At 34.9% G+C, this 21,561-nt stretch overlaps 2 protein-coding genes across 2 annotated transcripts in view; both read right to left on the bottom strand.

The window, feature by feature from the left end:
• LOC144845632 (fibrocystin-L-like) overlaps positions 1-11,287 on the bottom strand; it is a 13,851-nt gene extending 2,564 nt beyond the window's left edge. The window contains exon 1 of the mRNA XM_078703066.1: positions 11,147-11,287. The gene's annotated coding sequence lies outside the window, so the exon portion shown is untranslated. The remainder of the gene's footprint in view (positions 1-11,146) is intronic.
• On the bottom strand, positions 10,706-19,782 carry LOC144845631 (uncharacterized). The gene is made up of 4 exons (XM_078703065.1): positions 19,777-19,782; positions 17,445-18,259; positions 11,861-13,461; positions 10,706-10,827 (listed from the first exon to the last, which is right to left on the bottom strand). Exons 1-4 carry the CDS (start codon positions 19,780-19,782, stop codon positions 10,706-10,708), a joined length of 2,544 nt encoding a protein of 847 aa, XP_078559191.1.
• Positions 19,783-21,561: the final 1,779 nt, after the last annotated feature.

Here is a 21,561-nt window from a genome sequence, read left to right as displayed (position 1 = left end):
TTTCAACTATAACAGAACTTGTCTCTCTCTCACTTATTTGTATTGTAAATCGGTACATTACACTACAGTGGCGACGAGAATGGCCCTTATTGGCAAAATTGAAGAATTTATTGAAGGAAGGGAAGATTGGTCACAGTTTGTTGAGCGTTTAGACTTTAGACTAGAGTCTGAGGAAGAAGAAGAACAACAGGAAACTGATTGGCGGTACGTTGTCAATAACCAGAGGCTCTACGCAATAACCAACACGATATTCTACCAACAACAGCAATCTAACTGGATTTCACACTGTATTCGGAGACAGAACTATGATCCCTGCGAAGTTCTTACATTTTATGACCAAAAAAGTAAATTGATAGGAAGACCGAGCCCAAGTATACTTCAGAGAAATATAAACGCTAGTCAACTAGACCGAGAAGACTATATAAGGAAGTGCTTCCAGCATCTTTTATAGAAGACAATAACTACTATGTCCAGTAGTCATTAAGTTGATTAAGTTATGTCTTGATTGATTGATTGATTTTATTTGATATTCATACATAAAAGTTAAAATATACAATGTATAAAAAGAATACCTGGATAACCCATTAAGTCGACAAAAAAGTAAACTTATTTCCAATGGGGTCCAATCCGTAATGACTGAAAAGTGAGTGGTTGGGCCTAGTACAATTATCGTTAAGTATGACTCAGTAAAAATGAAAAAACAAGAAAATACATACAAGACAAGAAAACATCAAAAAAACAATATTAAAAATAGCTTAATTAAACTGAAATACCAAGCTGTTCATTATTAAAAAATTCTTTAAGTTTTATTTTGAAGGTTGCATTATTTTGTATTGATTTGAGTGAATTGGGGAGCCTGTTCCAGTCACGGATACCTAAGAAATAAAAAGTCGTATCATTAACGCCAGTAGCCTTAGGAGTGACAAAATTAAATGTTGTACCCCTGGTGAAATGGTTGTGATGATCAGAAATTAACAAAAAGTTATCCTTAAGGAAAGAAGGCGTATTAAAGTTATAACGAATTTTGTGAACATAATTTAATCTTAAAAACTTATTTCTGAGGCTGACATTAAGAAACCCAAGATCGGAAAGCTCTTTGGCACCTATGTGAGACCTCGGACCAACATTTAAAATGAAACGTGCCATCTTGTTTTGGGCAGTTTGTAATTTATGTTTAAGATTCTTATTGACACCGCCGTACCATGCCGAGGCAGAATAGTCAAATGTACATTGTATTAAAGCAGTGCTTAATAGTTTACGACATTTTTTATTCAAGCACGAACTTTGCCTATGTAAAAACTTCAACCTTGACTTAACTTTACTGATAACACTAGTTGCAATGATATCACATGATACATATTGGTCTAAATCAATACCCAAATATTTAACTTGCTTAGTACTTTTGATTCTACGGCCCATTAATTCTACAGAAAACTCTTTTACTTTGTTAAGCTTCGCTCTGCTACCAAAGATAATACTTTCGGTTTTGCCAACATGTAAAGATAATTTGTTTTCAGTTAACCAGTCCTGGCACTTAGCTAGGACAGTACTTAATTTATGAGCGATTTTGGTGGCATCGTGATGAGAATACAGAATCGTAGAATCATCAGCATAAAGCAATAATTGAACATCAGAATCAATACAAGAAGCAATATCATTTAAATAACATAGAAAAAGAATAGGGCCCAAGATGCTACCTTGCGGTACACCATGAGTAACTATAAGAGGTTCAGAGCAGGTACCATTCACACTGACAACTTGTGTGCGGTTAGCGAGATAAGATTGAAACCAGTCAGTACACTTAAAACCCATGCATTTTAGCTTGTTAATTAAAATCACATGATCGACGGTATCGAAAGCTTTTTGTAAGTCAATTAGAACCATTCCAGTAAGAAGGCCTTTGGACTTATTGTTTTTTAAACCGTCGATGAGATTTATGAGGTTGCTTTCAGTTGAATGGGCCTGCCGAAAACCGGATTGATAGGCATAAAGTATATTATTTTTGGAAAGATACCTTTCAACTTGTATAGCTACAGATTTTTCAAGAATCTTAGATACCGTAGGCAGAATACTAATCGGCCGATAATTCTCAACATTTGTTCTAGTATTTTTCTTAAATAGAGGGGTAACTTTAGCAGTTTTAAGATCATGAGGAAAACAATTAGTTTTAAACGAAAGGTTAATGATATGAGCTATCGGTTCAGCCAAGATTATCGCACCGTCACGTAAGAATCTTGAGGGAATATTATCTAGACCGACGCTTTTGTTTACATTTAGGCTTTCGAGTTGAGTTTTAACAAATTCTATGGTAACAGGCTCTAGCTTAAACATTTTTCCTTTTAATTTCACGTAGTATTTAAGAAGATCGTTAGTGGACATGGTGAAAAAACCTATGCATTTTGGGAGTTTTTTGACGAGTGTTGACGCAACATTCGTGAAAAACTCATTAAAACGAGAGGCAACGCCTTTTGGACAGAAAGTTTGTTTACCATTGTCATCGAGAACGATTTTAGTGTTTGTTTTACATTTCTTCTCGTATCCGAGCTGTTTGAGGGTTTTCCATAATTTTTTAGGGTTGTCTTTATTTTCATCAATCTTATTGAGAAAATAATTAGATTTAGCTTTTTTGATCAGCCGCTGAGCTTTGTTCCTAGAGGCACAATAATATTTGTATATATCTAGATTAGATTTATCTTTCTTGAATTGTTTTAAAAGTGTGTCTCTTACTTTGATTTCATCGGCAATTTCGGAGGTAAACCAGGGTGCTATGTTTTGTTTAAGTCTAACTTTTTTTATTGGCGCTATTGAGTCGATCACCTTAATGATGATATCTTTAAGAGTTAACCACGCGATATTTACATCGACATTATTAGTGACAACAGACCAATCGATATCGTTAAGTGTTTCAAGATAGTTATTTACATTATAGTTTTTTAAAGATCGTAATTTTGCGGAGTTGTGTTCATTTTTATGAACATGAGACTTAGGTATTTTTCTAGTGCAATAAATAAGAAAATGGTCACTAAGGCCAATGTTAATTACTCCAGATTGCTTCACATTATTTTGTACATTAGTAACAATGTGGTCCAAACATGAGCTTTTTTCTTTTCCTATTCTAGTTATATCCTTAATAACATTACTAAAACCATTTCTTATAAGGCAATCATTATATCTTTGCGATACTGGATTAATATTTAAAGTACATATGTTAAAGTCACCAAGAATATAAATTTCACTACTCTCTTTGATTTTTGATACAGTTTCTTCAAAGTTGTTCTGAAATAAAGTTACATTCTGTTTTGGTGGGCGGTAGCATGTACCAATCACAATTTCCTTTGAACGAGGCAGATATATATTTATCCAAATTGCTTCAAAATCGTCGATATCCAGATCATTTCTACGTGTGAAGGCGCGTTCATTTTTTACGTAGATACAAACTCCACCACCAGACCGGTTTCTGTCCTTCCTGAGCGCTGTATATCCATCAAATTTGATCTCGTTATCGGTGATGGATTCGTCCAGCCACGACTCGCTGATGGATATAACAGTAGCTTTGGTCTTCGATGCGATGTGCCTTAGTTCAGACATTTTATTAACTAATGACCGCGCATTAAGGTGAATAAAATGTAGGCCTTTGTTAAACACGTTGAATTCCTCGCTTAAATGCTCGTAAATGTCTTCTGTACATGTATGTCCATCTTGTTGGGTTTCATTCACATTATTTGTGTCGGCAATAAATTCGTCATGAATATTAATGTCACTGATGCATTCATCATTCGGAAGCTGATTGAAGAGGCATTCTTGACATAACCAATTATCTTTCGAGTTCCGTTGCTTATCATATACAATTTTATTTATTCTTCCGCACTTGATATGGTAGTTACATTTACATTCAGTGCATTTCATTGCCCTGTGCGTTTTCGCAATCGGTTTTTTACAAATTGAACATGGGTTTTTTCTGATTGGTCCTGGGTTCGGAGAAACGTCTCCAGCGATAATAATAAGTACCATCAGGAAACTTGGGTTTTTTAAGTTTAAGCGGCAAACTGGATACGGTTTAGAAGATCCGTACAATGTCCATAAGGGAGACATTATATTCAGGTTATCCGTATGTATCTTCGGTTGAATTGCCCAGCTATCATATATGCTGGAGTTTAACGTAGAAAAAATGTCCGAGTTTAACGTTGGGCGGCAGGTAAAGTTAATTCTCACTAGAAGGCATAAAATAATAAGAACATTTGTAGTAATCGCTGCCATTATTAAGAGTGATTTAATTACCTTATCAGTGGTTGAATGTCATCCAGGAGCTTAGCAAAGTCAATCAAACAGGTAAACAAGTGTTGGTCAGCTGATTAAAACTTCCCGCCAAGCGCAACGAAGCAAATCAAATGTAAACAGGATAAAAACGGAATAAAAAAACACCAAAATACATCAAAAAACTGTACATATCCATATAAAACTTCTTTAAAAAGTATTTATGATGTCGTTGATACTTAGATCGAGGTGATCAATATTGCACTTAGGCTTAAAAACAGCAAAAAGTCGAGCTAGGCTTAGGATGAAATCACCGCCCAGACCGGGCACCTCTCCTTTGATCGTTGCCTGGGTCCGACTCGCCCTCGTCGTAGTATGGTCTTACGAGGATTAAAACTGGATAAAAACGATTAAAAATTTCAGATAAAATAGTTAAAATACAGGCTGAGCGTAGATCCAGATCTTACTGTTCCATATGTTGTTCAATTATTCTGGATCGGTGTCGATTTAAGTTGAAAAACACTGGCGAAAAACCAGTTCACGAGAGAGAGTAATCGAGACACGTCTTATCTGTACGCTGCCTGCCTGTGTTGTGTCTTGATGTTTAATTTTAATTTTAAATGTAAATAGGTTGGGTAATCATCAGGAATAGTCCTGAACAGGGAGATGAGCGCCCCTGCCCACCGATGAGTTTCGGGATCCCTTTGACCCGGAGGGAGAGTACCCGTCAGGGTTACAGTTCCCAGGTTTTTAGTTGTTTTTAAAATTAATTAGTGTTCCATGACCTTCTCATCAAAATTAACGTCTCTCATAAAATTAAGAAAAGTTGTGCTATGTCAACATAATGTCAATGACGGCGAAATGTCCCCAATATTGGGGATAGCTATGAAAACAAATAAGTAAGTAAGTAACTTGTATTTCAAGGCAAAAGAAATTACTACAGAGGAGAAGAAACAAGCAACACTGTTAACAGTTATTGGCCCATCATCTTATAAGCTTTTACGAAATTTGGTTACACCAGAAAAACCCAAGGATAAAACATTCGATGAGCTGGTAACAGCTATGAATGGGCATCACAGTCCAGTGCCTAGTGAAATTGTACAGCGATACAAATTCAACTCACGCTTTCGACGTGATAATGAAACAGTGCCTGAATTTATGGCATCGCTTCGATCGATGGCAGAATTCTGTAACTTTGGAGCCTCGCTCAATACAATGTTACGAGATCGTCTAGTTTTTGGCGTCCGTAATCACGGAATTTGGTCTTTTGGCAGAAAAAGCACTGACACTGGAAAAAGCTGTTGAAATTGCAACTAGCATCGAAACTGCAACAAGAAATGTAAGAGATCTGGCGCAGCCAACCTCTGCAGCTGCAGTTGAAAATGTAAACAAAATTGCTTACAAAAAGAAGTCAAAATTTACGGAATTTATGCACATATATTATGGTAACATCATCTTATAAAGCCATAGTAACTAGTTGTGTAAAAAAATAAAAAGGTCTAAATTTTGACATTTTTCGAAAAATTCACTGCGGGGGACCAAAGGAATTTTTTAGAAAAATTGCCAAATTTTCTTCTTTTTAAAATTCAATAAGTATGCTATAATATTGCAATTTATGCACATATATTGTGTTAACATCATCTTATGGAGACATAAAAACTAGTTAAGTCAAAAAATAAAAGGGTAAGTATTTGGCCATTTTTCGAAAATTTCACTGCTGGGGACCGAAGGAATTTTTCGAAAATTTGCAAAATGTTCACTTTTTAATATCCAATAATTATGCTATTATATTGTCATTTATGTATATATATTGTGTTAACATCATCTTATAGAGCCATAGTAACTAGTTATGTAAACAAATAAAAGGGTCGAAATTTTGCCATTTTTCGAAAATTTCAATGCGGGGGAAAAAAGGAATTATTTCGAAAAATGGCAAAAATGTCCACTTTTTAAAATTCGATAATTATGCTATAATATTGCAATTTATGCACATATATTGTGTTAACATAATCTTATGAAGCCATAAAAACTAGTTATGTCAAATACAAATAAGAAGTCGAAACCATGTTTTCGCTGTGGAAAGAATAACCATTTGCCAGACAAATGTTATTTTAAGCAAACAACTTGCCATTATTGTAACAAGGTAGGACACATTCAATCTGTTTGTCTTAGCAAAAGAAGGGGAAGCCCCAAACAGTTAAAAATGTTGTGGCAGATGAGCCAAGCGATGAACCAAGCAACATAGCTACAGAAATGTATGAAGAATTATTTGGAATAAAGACCACGTCTAGTCCTCCACCTATGAAAGTTAAGATACTGTTAGATGGTTTGGATACTGAAATGGAAATTGACACAGGAGCCTCGGTATCAATAATGTCGCAGACGAAATTTAGGCAATTATGGCCTGAAAGAAAACTTGAACCATCGTCAGTTAAGCTACGTACGTACACTGGACAAATAATGGATGTTTTGGGTAAAATTAATGCTGAAGTTACATACCAGAGTACTACTACAATATTACCGTTAACGATTGTGCGAACAGATGGACCTACCCTAATTGGTCGAGACTGGCTTCAGTTTATAAAGTTGGACTGGCAACAAATCAAGGTAACATTAGGCATTTCTCTCCCTTAGCAGAATCAGTCCATTTCACCAGGGTTTTTGAAAAAATCCGGGTAATAAATCTTGGTCTGTTTTAAAACAATTTAGAGTTCTGATTGTTTATCTTGACACACATGAGAGGCCAGCTGGAGTGTGACAGACACTTCACTACAGAAATTGCTGAAAACCATCTAGGAATTTTCATGAGCTGTCCAGGTGACCTTGTTGTAAATGACCTAATAGTACCCTTGGGTTGTATTTGATGGGCAGTTTAATATAATCAAATTACAATTGTGTGTTTTATGGGCTGACACTCTTGACAGGCCTGTGGACCATTTCTGCTAAGGGAGAGTTTTGCCTCATGATAAACCAATTAGATTTAAGTTCACTGCTTGGTAAATACCAAGAAATATTTAAAGATGAACTAGGTACCCTTAAGGGTACTGAAGCAAAAATGTATGTTGATAAAGAGACAATGCCAAAATTTTGCAAAGCCAGAAATGTTCCGTATGCTTTGCGACAGAAAGTAGATGACTAACTTGATCGCTTACAACGAGAAGGCATTATTGAACCTATACAGTTTTCAGACTGGGCTGCACCAATAGGTGGTGGTGACTACAAAATTACTGTAAATAAAGCAGCCAAAGTTGATCAGTATCCTTTGCCCCGAAGAAAAATTTACTAAATTGGACATATGTCACAAGCGTACCAACAATTACTCTTGGATAAAGATTCTCGAAAATATGTTGTAATCAACACTCAAAAGGGACTTTACAATATACACGGTTGCCGTTTGAAGTCTCTTCAGCACCAGCGATTTTCCAGCTTGTCATGGAAGGACTATTACAAGGAATTAAAGGTGTTACAGTATACCTGGACGATATATTAATTACGACAGGAAAGAAAGATTTTGAGCATTTCGAAACTCTTGAAACCGTCCTAAAGCGACTGGCAGATGCTGGACTTCGTCTAAAAAAGAGTAAGTGTGTTTTTATGGTTAAATCTGTTGGTTATTTGGGACACCTGATCGACAAAGAGGGATTGCATCCCACAAACGCCAAAGTGAGAGCAATTAAAGATGCTCCAGCGTCTCAAAACTTGACAGAACTGAGAGCTTATTTGGGATTATTATCTTATTATGAAGTTTTTACCAAACTTATCCAACACACTTAATTGCTCTGTTATATGCCTTACTTCGTAAGGATAAAGCTTGGAACTGGACAAATTTAGAACAATCTACTTTTGATAAATCAAAGGAATTGCTACTTTCCTGCAGAGTACTTGCACATTATGATCCAAAAAAGGAAATAAAATTATCGTGTGATGCATCTCAATATGGAATTGGGGCGGTACAGAAAGACCAATCGCATTTGCATCTAGAACACTTGCAGAAGCGGAAAAAAAGTATTCGCAAATTGAGAAAGAAGGTTTGGCATGCGTTTTCGGAGTAACGCGATTTCAGTCTTACATTTATGGTAGACATTTCACATTGGTAACAGACCATAAGCCATTGCTGGGTCTTATTAATGAGGACAGACTTGTGCCTAGCCAAGCATCAGCTAGAATCCAACGTTGGGCACTGAAATTAGGTACATACAAATATACATTAAAATTCAAACTGACAAAGTCCCATGCCAATGCGGATGCCTTAAGCAGATTACCATTGCCAGGAAAACCAGAATCAATTCCACAACCTGCCGAAACTGTTCTATTGATGGAGCCAATGAACCAATCTCCAGTTTCCACAGCAGATATTAAAGGTTGGACGGTTAAAGATCCAACACTTTCTCGAGTTCTTTACTACATTAAAAAGAGTTGGCCCAATACTAATCCAAAAATTGAAAACTTGCAACCATATTGGATGGATCTGACAAAGAGAACTCTCTACACAAGATGGATGTATTTTGTGGGGAAAGAGAATTGTTGTTCCACAGCCTGGTAGAAAACAGTTGCTACAAGCACTACATGACGGTCATACTGGAATTGTCAGAATGAAAAGTTTTGCTCAGGATTCGTTATGGTGGCTTATATGGACAAAGACATATCAAAGCAGTGCGATACATGCCAATCCAATCAAACTTTACCACCTAAAGCACCATTGCACCCATGGAATTGGCCAAATAGACCATGGTCACGATTACATATCGACTATGCTGGACCATTTATTGGAAAAATGTTTTTAATACGATGCATACTCAAAATGGCTTGAGGTAATTCCGGTAAATTCCTCAACGACAAATACCACAGTGGATAAGCTCAGGCTTATATTTGCATCGCATGGATTGCCAGATAAAATAGTATCCGACAATGGAACATGTTTCACCAGTGATGAATTTCATACATTCGTAAAGCGAAATAAGACATTCTTTAACAGCCCCATATCACCCATCATCGAATGGTCTTGCGGAACGTGCTGTACGCACATTTAAAGAAACAATGAAACGTATGAAAGATGGATATATCGAAACAAAAGTCGCAAGATTCTTATGTTGTAATTTGTATGTTCTTGTTATCAGTTTCTTCTTTTTAGGACCCAAGTGGAAATAAGTTTTTAACTTTTCTTGGCATTCCTTGTAATCAAGGCCTGTTTTTTCCGTGCAATTGTTTTTCTATTTTCTATGTATTATATTTTATTGTTTTTTAACCTTGATTACCAAATAAAGTTAAAAAAAAAAACAATTCAAGATTCCTATTTAAATATAGAAATACACCTCATAGCACAACTGGCAAAACACCAGCAGAATTACTGAATGGCCGAAAATTGAAAACGCATTTTGATCTTTTACACCCTTATCAAGCAGATCGTGTTATCACTCAACTTGAAAAACAGAAATTAGCCCATGATCGTCATGCAAAGAACGCACTTTTGTAGAAGGAGAGTAGGTGTATATAAAGAACTTTAGAGGACAAAATCTGAAATGGTTACCCGGAACAATAATATTAAAATCCGGTCGCATCTCATTCAAGATAAAACTAGAAGATGGACGAGTTTGTCGTCGTCATGCCGACCATATCAGGAAGCGTTATAGGCCTGTTCAAACTCATTAATCCAAATCTGAACAGTGGAAACATCACAATCGACTGTCGAAGCACAGTCTATTACTGCTCAGCGAAGAGTATACCTTACTCGCGATAGAAAACCGCCGGAAAGATATGGACATTTTTAATAACTGAAATATAGAAACTTTTATGGACATTATTACTGGACAATTTAAAATGTTGATCTTATATTTTACTTTATACAGTGCATTATACCATATACATTTAAAGTGTTATTAAACCATAACTTAGTACAGTGCTGCTTTGATTCAATTATAAATAAATAGCTTAGAATTGTTTATAATAGAAGGGAGGGAATGTAATGTATTGAACTTGATTAATATTACTTGCTACCAATTATTTATACTTCCTTCACCTGTTACCATATATATTATGTTAACCCACTTCTATATAACCCTGGCTACTTAATGGTCACTAATGGCTAAAGTAGACCCCTCTGCTGAGACCACTAAACATTCCACCTTGACAGATTAATTACCCATTACCGATATTGTTATTATATATAGTAGATGTAGAATAAAGAATAAACACTTCAGTGCTAGCTTTCAACTATAACAGAACTTGTCTCTCTCTCACTTATTTGTATTGTAAATCGGTACATTACAAAAAGTATTGTAGGTAAGTGTACTAGGTTGATGAAAATAATGCAACTAGCAAGTAAGGATACACAATGATTACATTTACGTAACTTGGATAAATGCAAGTGGTCCGTAGATATATAGGATAAATACTATTAGTACTTACCCTAAATTAGGTATATGTATGTAAACCCTGTTCTTGTCTCTGACTGTTACCTTCTTTGTACAGTACCTACAGCGGACATTGGGTGGATACCATCATCATTTGATGGATTGGTCATAGTAGCGTAATGATCTTTCTTACACGCAGTATCAAAATGAGCGAATGTGACATCTATTGATAAGAAAGAGCAAAATACCTTTATTTGTAAATGAATAAGTATGTTGAAACATATTCATTTGGTAAGTTTCACCAAAAATGTATTCCGATATTAAAGACATATTTTATGATAAAACAGTACTAAGGGACAACCTCAACATTACAGTGGTGATAACTTGGATACAATGGCAATTTTATGTTATCCAAATAAGCATTCAGCTTCATGTGTAAACAGTATGAGTATACGTTTCCTGCAATAGAACTCAACTGGTTTGTCCAAGTAAGGACTAGGTTTGTCCAAGTAAGGACCAGATTATGTCATGCTTTTACATACCTTGCAATCTTGTGCTTCCAGCAATAGCTGGGTAATTATGTATACCATGAAATGGAAAAAATGGAGCACCATTATCACCAGACATGAAATTTGCCCTCACGTATCCAGCATTTCCATTGTCTGGACCACAAGGTGCACACTGTTTTGCACTTTGACCTGCATTCTCCGGTTGATTCTGAAATATTTACATGAAAATGGGAAAATGTAATATTTTAATCAGAATTTATAAATTACGTGTCTGATTACACAATGGAATGGCATTATCAGTACACGTTAAGAAAAAGAAGGTAGAAGAGTAAGAAAGTCCTTTGACAAATTTCCTTATGAAAGTCAAGTATGCATATATAATATCTATACATTGATTTTATTTGACAGAATGCAAAATATAGTTCCCCAAACTGACAAAATAATAACATTTGAAAAACAGAATTAAAATTTATTTATTTATTTAATCGGTATATAAAAATATATTACAAAACGACAGTCAAAGACTGAAATGAATTGTATTACAAATAAATAAAAATTAATTAAAATTGCTATAAAAATAGAAACATCTTATTAAAATTAGATATAGTACCATAAAATTAAAAACCATACATGAATAAAAAACCTTAAAACATTCACTTATTACATATCTAAAAAAGAGCTAGTGATGCCTATTAATTATATCCACCATGGTGGGAACTGGAGACGACCTAAGTCTGCTGGTTTTACAATGAGGTACCTCTAGAAATCGGTTGAATCTGAGAGACCGAGCTGGTTTATGAAGAGGGGGAAGTATTTCTCTAAACAGCTCGGATTTAAGTAAGCCTTCCCCGAAAGACAACACCAGTTTGTTTCTTCTCTCAACAAGAGTAGGTAAACCAGTAACAGACAATGCATGATCATAGTACAAATAGTTGTTACCTAGCATGATTCGCAATGCTCTCTTTTGTACCTTTTCAATAGACTTGGACATATTCTTAGTGATAGCGCCATGCCAAACAGGGGCAGCATATTCTAAAATAGGTCTTATATAAGCCATATAAACAGTCAACAGATCATTAATTAAGATTCCAACTTTTTTCAAAATGCACAAGGAAAATAAACGTCTAGAAGCTCTAGACACAATATTCTTAGTGTTAAGTTCCCATTTCAGGTCATTTTGAATGATTACACCAAGAAGCATCATGTGATCAACTACTTGTAAAATGGAACCACTCAGACCAAAAGAAGGCGATATAATATCGTCCGACTTGTCCTTAAGAAAATTGACAACCAAGATATGGCATTTTGAGGGTTTGGGTATCATGTTATTGGATGAACACCAAACACTCAGATCATCTAACAGGGATTGCATGGAAGGCAAATCACCTTTGCGAACGACCTCCCCAAGTGTGAGGTCATCCACATATTTCCATCGTCTGCAGCAATCAACACAAGCATCGTTAATAAGTACTAGGAAAAGTACAGGGCCAAGCAATGTCCCCTGTGGGACACCACAAGTCAGTGACTTGGAAGATGACAAAGTCCCAGCAAACTTGGTGTTGAGAGAACGGGAAGTGAGAAAGCTGCAGACGATGGGAATTATGGACGACCTCACACCCAGTTCAATCAACTTTATAATAATAACATTATGATCAACACGATCAAAAGCTTTAGTAAAGTCAGTGGCACATAGGTTCACATAACATTTACCCTTCTCAACATCTTTGAGTGTAGAGTCAATAAGACTAACAAGATAGTGAGTTGAGGAAGCCTTTTTCCTACTACCAAATTGACGAGAATCTAATTTACCCTTAATATCTTCAAGAATCCACTTAACAATAAAAGATTCAAATACCCTGGCAAGAATATAGGTAAGGGAAATAGGTCTAAGGTCAGAGACAGAACTAGCATTCACAGTTTTAGGAATGGGAACTGCAGTAGCCCTTTTCCAAAGGTCGGGGAAAACACCATCCTTCAATGCATGATTGAAGATATCCGCAACAGGCTCAGCAAGTTCAGGAGCAAAATCTCGATATAATTTAATAGGGGGTTCATCTGGATGGCCAGCTTTGTTAGGCTTAAGATTACAAAGGGCTTTTAGGACCTGACCAGCATATATTAAAGGTGGTGGCCCAGGGGCTGGGAGATAAGCAGGCAAATCGTTTAAATTAAGAGGAGGGATGGCATTACAAACACTAGAGAAATGGGCATTAATCTCAGAGGCAGTTTCAACTTTGGACAGCCCAGGCAAGGTGAAATTAGAATTTTTAGTCTTAAGATTACATAGTTGTTTAATACCTTTATGCCACATGGCAGGGTTGTTACGTTTAAGACTTAAGAGCCATTGTCTGTAAAAATCAAAGATTTGGTGGCAGATGTAAAAAAATGGATTTCGCTCAAATTTTTACCATGAATAGACATTTCAATAAAAAGCATATCTACAACATTCTTTTTAATTTTTAGCCTCCGTTGTCATGACAACGGTCAATTATCCAAATTTTGATGTTTTTGCCATTTTTCACATATTTCCTATAGTGAAAAAGTACAAACTTGTATACTTATTTTAACCAAAAATACTTACAGTATACAGTTTTTGTTTATAGCAGTGTAAACAACATGTATTGAGTTCCATTTAATGTAGAAAAAAAAAATTTACAAAATGGAGTTTGGTTGATACCATTATTTTAAAAAGGGGTGTTTTTAAAAAAAGATTTTTTTATAAAAGTATACCTCATAAACGTACCTATAACTTCCAAAGTGGTGTTTTTATATCAATGAACTTTTGTAATTTGATAGTCAATAGGTTTGTCAACAATAATCACGAAAAAAACACTGGGGTAAATTTCGTACATAGGTTTTTTGTTGCCAGGAAAATACGAAAAATTCAAAAAAATACAAACAAAATATCAACAAACAAAACACATGCAACACAATTTAAATATGGCTAATACAATAATAAAATGTATATGTGGCTTGTCATAATGCTACTAGAGTCATACGAATAGTTTAGATAAAATAGGAGAATGTGTTGCCAGGTTTATTTCAATTAATTGCCAGAAAAACAGTATTTTGCATTGAAATACTGTATTTAGTTGATGGAAAATAACGTTAAACTTTGAAATAATTGCGTCAATGGTTTTTATAATTTTTACATCTATTTTGTGTAAAGAGATACAGAAAGACCTCGCAAAAAATCTGACCTTGTAAAGGTCAAAGGTCATTTGAGGTCAAAAGGGGTCAGAATGCAAAACAGGACAGGTCCCCACTTTACTACAACTATTAATGTTTGATCAAAATTTACAAGATAGTTCATAAAAAATTCTCAACAATTTTCATTTTTTACCTATAGTGTTACCTTAGCAACCATTTCTATGTGTAACTAAGGAAAGTAATTTAAAAAAAAACGTAAAAAATGGCGTTTTTATGAATACAAAGAATTTATTGCATTTGTAATTTTTCTCAATTTTAATTCTACTGCATTCTAATAATCTTAAAGTGATGACAAACTTGACCTTGTAAATTCATTCATTTTGAGGTCAAATGAGGTCAACATTTTACCATAGTAACTGTTTCTATGCGAAAATATTAAAAAATAAGGGGTTTTTCATAAATACAAAACATTTTTTCTACATAGTTTTACATTTCTACTTTTTGCCAAATTTACTTTCAATACTGAATCCTAATAATCTCAGAAAGAAAGTCTTGACAAATCTGAATAAAGGTAAAAAATTGACCTTTAGTGTTATCTTAAACCTTTTTACGTAACTAAGGATAATTTTTTTTAAATAAAATATGGAGTTTTCATACAAAAAAAAATTATACTTTACATATTGAGGTCAAATGACATTTTACCTATAGTGTACTGTAGCAACTGTTTCTATACGTAACTAAGTACAATATTTTTAATATGGGGTTTCATGACTACAAACAATTGATTACATAGCTTTACTACTTTTTCTCAAATTTACTTACCTACTGAATCCCAGAAAATGTCTGACTTTGTGAAAGGGTCATTTGTTGGGTCAAATTATGTCAAAATGTATTATTTATGTTATCTTAGAACCTGTTTCTATGCGTAACTAAGGAAAAGTGGCCTCTTACGGGCGGTGACCCCTTACGGGAGGTTCTGCCGATAAAGGGCCAAAATCACGTATTATGGCTATACACGATACACGAAAAGAGCCTCTCAATTTTCCAGCTAATTGTATTATTATTTATAATCAGGTGGTTTAGTATTTTTTAGCATTTTCAGACAAATTTTAAAAGCTTTTATCATATGAAAAATGGTCGGTCAAAATCTGTGTAGTTTTCTCATCTCTTCACAGTAATGTTTTTAAAACACTTCGAAATAAAGATAAAAAGAAATACAATAAACATGGACCTCTAATTCATAGGTCCATGCAATAAGTATCACATTTTTCGGGTGGCCGCTTACGGGAGGTCATTTATTATACAAAAAATCTCATTTTTAGTATAAAAAGGTGCCCGCAGCTGCTTACGGGAGGTGGCCGCTTACGGTAGGTACCGAATGTACTAATTAGATAGGAAGAACAAACAGGCTTTTCAAATTGCGTCCGTTAAGGGAGGTGGCCGCTTACGGGAGGTGCCCGCTGTAAATAAAATATGGGGTTTTCATGAATAAAAATAATCACAGAAGAAAGTCCTTATGAATATGACCTTGTGAAACGGTAATTTGAAAATGTAAATAAGGCATGCCTGCTAATAATCTACAAATTTAAATTTGTATAAGATAAGTATGAAAAATCTAAAGAATATCTCAATTTTAGTTACCATAGTAACTGTTGCTATGCATAACTAAGGGAAATTAAATAATTATCAGATAATTATTAATTAATAATTAATACTGAATCCAAAACCATCACAGTAAAAAAAATATAGAATTTAAAACCAATATTTAATATAAAGTGTGATATTTTACATGCTGACCTTAAATGAAATGAAATTTCACATCAGGGCTTCAATATTTGTTATGTAGCATTAACATACCTGAGTATATCATTGACTTTTGATTGGTTCAACTTTGGGGAGGGGAAAGTGGTGGATCCAGGAGTTTGAAATAGTAAGGGGGTTGGAGGCGAGGGTCTAAAAACTTAACTTTTTGTCCTATCTTTTGCATTGCAATTTTTAACTTGGGGTGGGTGGGGGCTTTGAGAAAGGGGGAGGGAGTGGGATGGAGGAGTTTGAATCCGTCTATTGGTTGGGCGATGGTAGCGGCAGTGTGGGTGGTGCTTGAATGCATGCATTTGACACTCTATAGTGGATGATCGACCAAAGTGTTGCAGTTTATCTTTTTGTGGTTATTGTCGGGGTAGGGAGGGGGGGGGGGGTTGGTGGTAGTCGAAAGTGGTGGTGGATGGGCATGTGGGATCTGCTTAGGTTAGCAAATAAAAGAAGTAAAAAAATGAAAGAGGAGCTTCAAAATAAGAGAGGAGTAATCTGTTGCAAAGATTAAAATTCACAACGATCTGATAATTTATTCAAATTTCCAGAGGATATAACCTATAAAATGACATTAAAACTGGGAATTACATTATTTTTTTCTTACAACACAACTAGAACTATATAAAACATTAAAAATTTTTCTGACCAAAGAGTTTCAAATCAAATAATCAAAGAAAATAAAATGTTTTTACTAATATACCATGTTTTTTTTTAAATAAAAATGCCTATGTTTCTCGCAACACTGCTTGTAGATTTTTAAATTACCCCAGTATTTTATTTTAGAAATCAATTATTAAACCTTAGAACAACCTATTTCTAATAAATCAGCTAAAAAAATACACCACTTTGGGTGTTATGGTGAAGTAAAGTTTAGTTGCATTTAACAATTTAAAAAAAGTGAAAAACACCCCTTTTTAAATAAATGGTATCTCCCAAAGTATAAAATCAAAAATATAAAAAAAATTATGAAACAGGTACACAATGCATTGTTATTATGCATACACTAATTATTTTTTATAATTAAATGAGCAAAACAAAAATATCGTTCATCAAAGTAGTACCAATATCCATTTTAAAAAACCTTAAAAAAGGACAAAATTTGTCAAAAACACAAATTTGACCGTTGCCATGAAAATATATGTGTGAAATAAAAAATACTTCATATTTGATTTCTCTTAACACATATATAGCCATGTGCAAAATTTGAAAGAAATCCATTTTTTTGAGTCTGCCACTATTTTTGATATTTCTTTGATTCTTACAGACTATGGCTCTTAATAAGGAATTACAATAATATTTGTTTTTTGCCTTTCTAATACAATCTTGGACTAAGTTGCGAATTGAACGCCACTCATCCGTTCTACCAAACCTACGAAACAAAGTTTGTCTAGAGTCAATTAATCTTCGAATCTTGTCGGACATCCAGGGCTTGTCAGCAGTGCGCTTGTTCCTAATCAGCACAGGAAAGATCTTGTTAAAAGCACCATTCAAAATTGAAGAGAACATTTTGGTTTTTCGATTGACGTCCTCAATATTTAGCACATCATTCCACTCATGGGTTGTAACCCATTGACCAAAGGACAAAACAGAGGAGTCACGATATGGCTGAGAACGCACTGATAGACGCTTGTGCTGAGGTAATTCAATCAGTGGTTCCAATAGGATGGCATTATGGTCACTCCGACCCAGTGGCGCTAAGCGTTCCGGAAGATGGTAAAGATCAGCACGACTCAAAAATATCTTGTCCAACAGGGCATCCTTTCGCGTAGCGAAGTTAACAACTTGCGACAGTCCAACATTCACTTCCAGCTCAGAAAGATCTAGGTCATTAAAGTCACCCAAAATAGCAATAGGAGCAGCGAAATCCATAGAACGAATGTTATCAATTGTATCAACAATGTGCTCAATCAACAAATCCGCATTAGCGGCAGACGGTGGATAATAAATAGCTCCAATATAAAAGTGACTACCTTGATTTGACTTGCCTGGAATAGTTGTCTTTATCCAAAAGCATTCGAAATTACAGCTACCATGTGCAATGCAAGATTCACAGGCAAAATCATCACCAACAAAAATAGCAACACCACCACCTCTCTTGTTGCATCTATTCTTCGTGAACTTTTTAAAACCGGAACAATTCACAAAATCAATAGTAGCATCATTCAGCCAAGTCTCTGTTAAAATCTTTTAAAATGAATAATAAAAATGTTCATATTTATTGAAAATGTTTATATCTTTTTTTTGTGTCTTTTTTGGGTTTCCCACTTTTATTTCATCGTCATTAACATTGTTCCATTCATTATGATTTTTACATTTATACATTATCTAATCTAATTCATCATAATTGCTTAATTACAGTATTCGGTTTGTAACATGCTACAAATGTTTATATTCTTACTGAACCTACCTGTAACTCATCGCAATCAAAGAACAGGCTTGTACCAATTATAAACGATGACTACATTCTCACACATACTTATCAACAGCTTCATGACCAAGAGAAGATGGCCCAATGACAAATGGCATCACCCCGATGTTGTTGTCTAAAATCTAAAATGTAAGTTACTATATAAGGAAAAGAGAAGTATTTTGGTATTGCTTACCTGCTCCAACTGTGTGGTGAATTACATTATCCTGAATTGCATCCCGATAGCAGGACTGAAGCCATTATGAAATGTATATTCACGTACAAACGATGGACTTTCTACAGTAACTTCTCCAATATCCAAGAAAGCAACTGAATAATGTGGCTCATAAAAATCTGAAACAAATAAATAAGTGTCACTATCGAATGAATAAGTGCCAGACAAAAACCTCAGGGAAAAAAAAGTTACAATTACAGAACTAACACTTTCCAATGTAAGAATGTTCCTTTATAGAAGTATTTTAACACAACCTGTGTTATTATAATGTATTATTCTGGTCCTCAAGCTTTACTGGAAACTGAGGAAATTCGGATTAGGCCCTCCACGGACCCTCGACAGCCAGCAGTGCAGCGCCTACCGGATCAGCACACCGGGAGACAATCCCCTACTTTTTTCAAACAGTGTACCACGTTCTTTAATGTGCACTGTTAAGTACACAGGACCAACGGCTTTACATCTCATCCGAAGAATAAGGCAATGAGAGTAAAGCATCCTGCCTAAGGAACCATGGTGGTCTATTTATAATTATTTTCTCTCAATCTAATAACAATCATTGCCATGATTCAATAAATTGTTTATTAATTAAAAATATAAAAATCATCACCATTAATGACCAGAAATAATGAGTGATAGAGCTGATAATGTTAGTTTTCCCAACGATTATATAATCTTAAGTTTCCAAAGAAGGAAAGAAGGCAAATAAAGAGAATGCTAGAAGTTTGGACTGGCAAACAGTTTAGTGTACACATAAACAGTAGTTACTGGCACTGTATACTTCAACACAAAGAATAAATATTCTAAATATTTATTTCTTAGGCTTAATACTTACAATAGTTGATTAGATCCACTGCTAGCACTCTTCTTCCTTAGATTCATTCGCATAGTCTGACATTTTAACTTCTCTGTGGGTGCTCAAATGAAAACTGTCAATGGATGTCAAAGGTTGAAAAAGCAATGCGTTGCTCAATTTCTAAACAATGACCCTGTTGTACACACATTTGACTGGATATTTGTTTAATTAATGTACAGTATGTATGCATGTATGAACATGCTCGCCTGCATCTTAAATTGAGAGGATCTGTGTGTGTAGCATCCAATAAGAATTTAGTGAAGTTCGAGAAGCTGGGAAGAGCAACCCTGTGTTGATCTGGGCCTCCGTGGATAAATTGAACTTATTATACCTATTCATGGTAACAGTAACGTTTGTTGCTCTTAGAGTGGATACGGTAGTCTACAATTGAAGATGCTTTTAAAATTGGGGTAGGGGGAAGTATTAATAGAAGGTAGTGGGTTAAATAGAGGGAGACCTGCATTGAAAATTTGAAATGGACTGTAGTCTTCTTAGATTGGATACACTAGTCTACAATTGATGGTGATTTTAGTTATTATAATGCAGTATTAAATAGAAGATGGATGGTTAATTAGAGAGAAAAACTGCATTGACAATTTGAAAATGACTTATAATTAATTAAAAAATCACCAACCTTGGAATCCAGATGTTCTGCAATATCCATTGTAAAATCTTCAATTAGATTAAACTGAACATCAAATTTCTCAACAACTTTTAGTGTTGATCTGCGATTGATATGTGGAAAACACCCTCAATGACAGAAAACTCTGTTGAGTTGATACCTTCTAGCGTGGATGAGTTGGAATAAACAATGCTGAATTTAAAGAAGTAACCACTTCCTGACAGATTAATGGCAAGATCAGTGAAGTTGGCCCAGCCATGGATTATATCTACAGTGTTGTTGCTGACGAGCTCTGCATCAGATACTCCTGGGCATTTTCCATGGATGTGAAGAATGTCCCAGATTTTGCACAATTTCACCCTGTAAAAATCATTGAATAATTCCTTTTTTTTCGTAGAATATTTGTATCAAACCTATGGTGTATTACCACAGCTTGATAGCCTATATTGGAGTTTAGAAAGAATTGTGTTAAATCTACACTGGTATCCAATATAGAGATGCAAGGTTGAATCTCAAATAGCATCAGCCGTTGTAAACGTATACTCATTGTGCTTGAGAATTGATAGATGATTTCTACTCCTGGGTCACTAGATGCCTCTTCTTCAGCTTGCTTCTCAGAATACCTGTGAACCAATTAGTTATGTTGTTTTGTAATGATATAGGCATTATGGTTATGTTCGTTACAAGCCACACATGAGAATACAATTTAAGACTTTGGACAAGACGATACAAGCCAGTTCTTTACTACAGTAACTCTACAGAAAACTCTACTTCAACTCATTACTTCTTAAATGTGACTTACGTTTTATTGCCTGTACTTGGACCTCCTGTTGTATTTGTTGCTCTCACACCCCTTGTTGGGTCTTCGGCTGGGGGAGAAGGATCGGTCATTGCTAATAACCTCAACTTCAAGACTCTCGTACAAAGTACCGGTTTGTGCTGCATTAACAATTTCTGCTTGAAGGTTAACTAACTCATCATGTTCTAGGGTTGAATTGCCTGTAAGGAAGAAATATTAATTATTGTTTACATATTAAAAGAATAGGCAATGAAATAAAATTCAACTCATTTCTAAACATATAAAACTGAAAAAAGAAGAAATCTGGATAGATTATGTGATACTTTAATATGGTTGAAGAAAGCTATTTACTTACTGTATTATATATACCAAACTGGCAAGATTGTTAACAAGATCTTCTTCATAGAAGTCATCAACATCAACAGAAGCCACACCAACGTCAACCATTATAACCGGTGTAGTGATGATGTCAATTGGGTCACTACCACGTATAAGTATCCAAAGAGTCTGCCAATCGCGATCAAAATAGTTCTCGCCATAAATGCTGGAGTCATGAACTGATCGTCTGGT

This window comes from Antedon bifida, chromosome 6 (assembly GCF_963402885.1).
Source record: "Antedon bifida chromosome 6, ecAntBifi1.1, whole genome shotgun sequence".
NCBI classification, from domain to species: Eukaryota; Metazoa; Echinodermata; class Crinoidea; order Comatulida; family Antedonidae; genus Antedon; species Antedon bifida.
The sequence above is the reverse complement of the archived record's forward strand: the minus strand, read 5'-3'. Positions and strand labels throughout refer to the sequence as shown.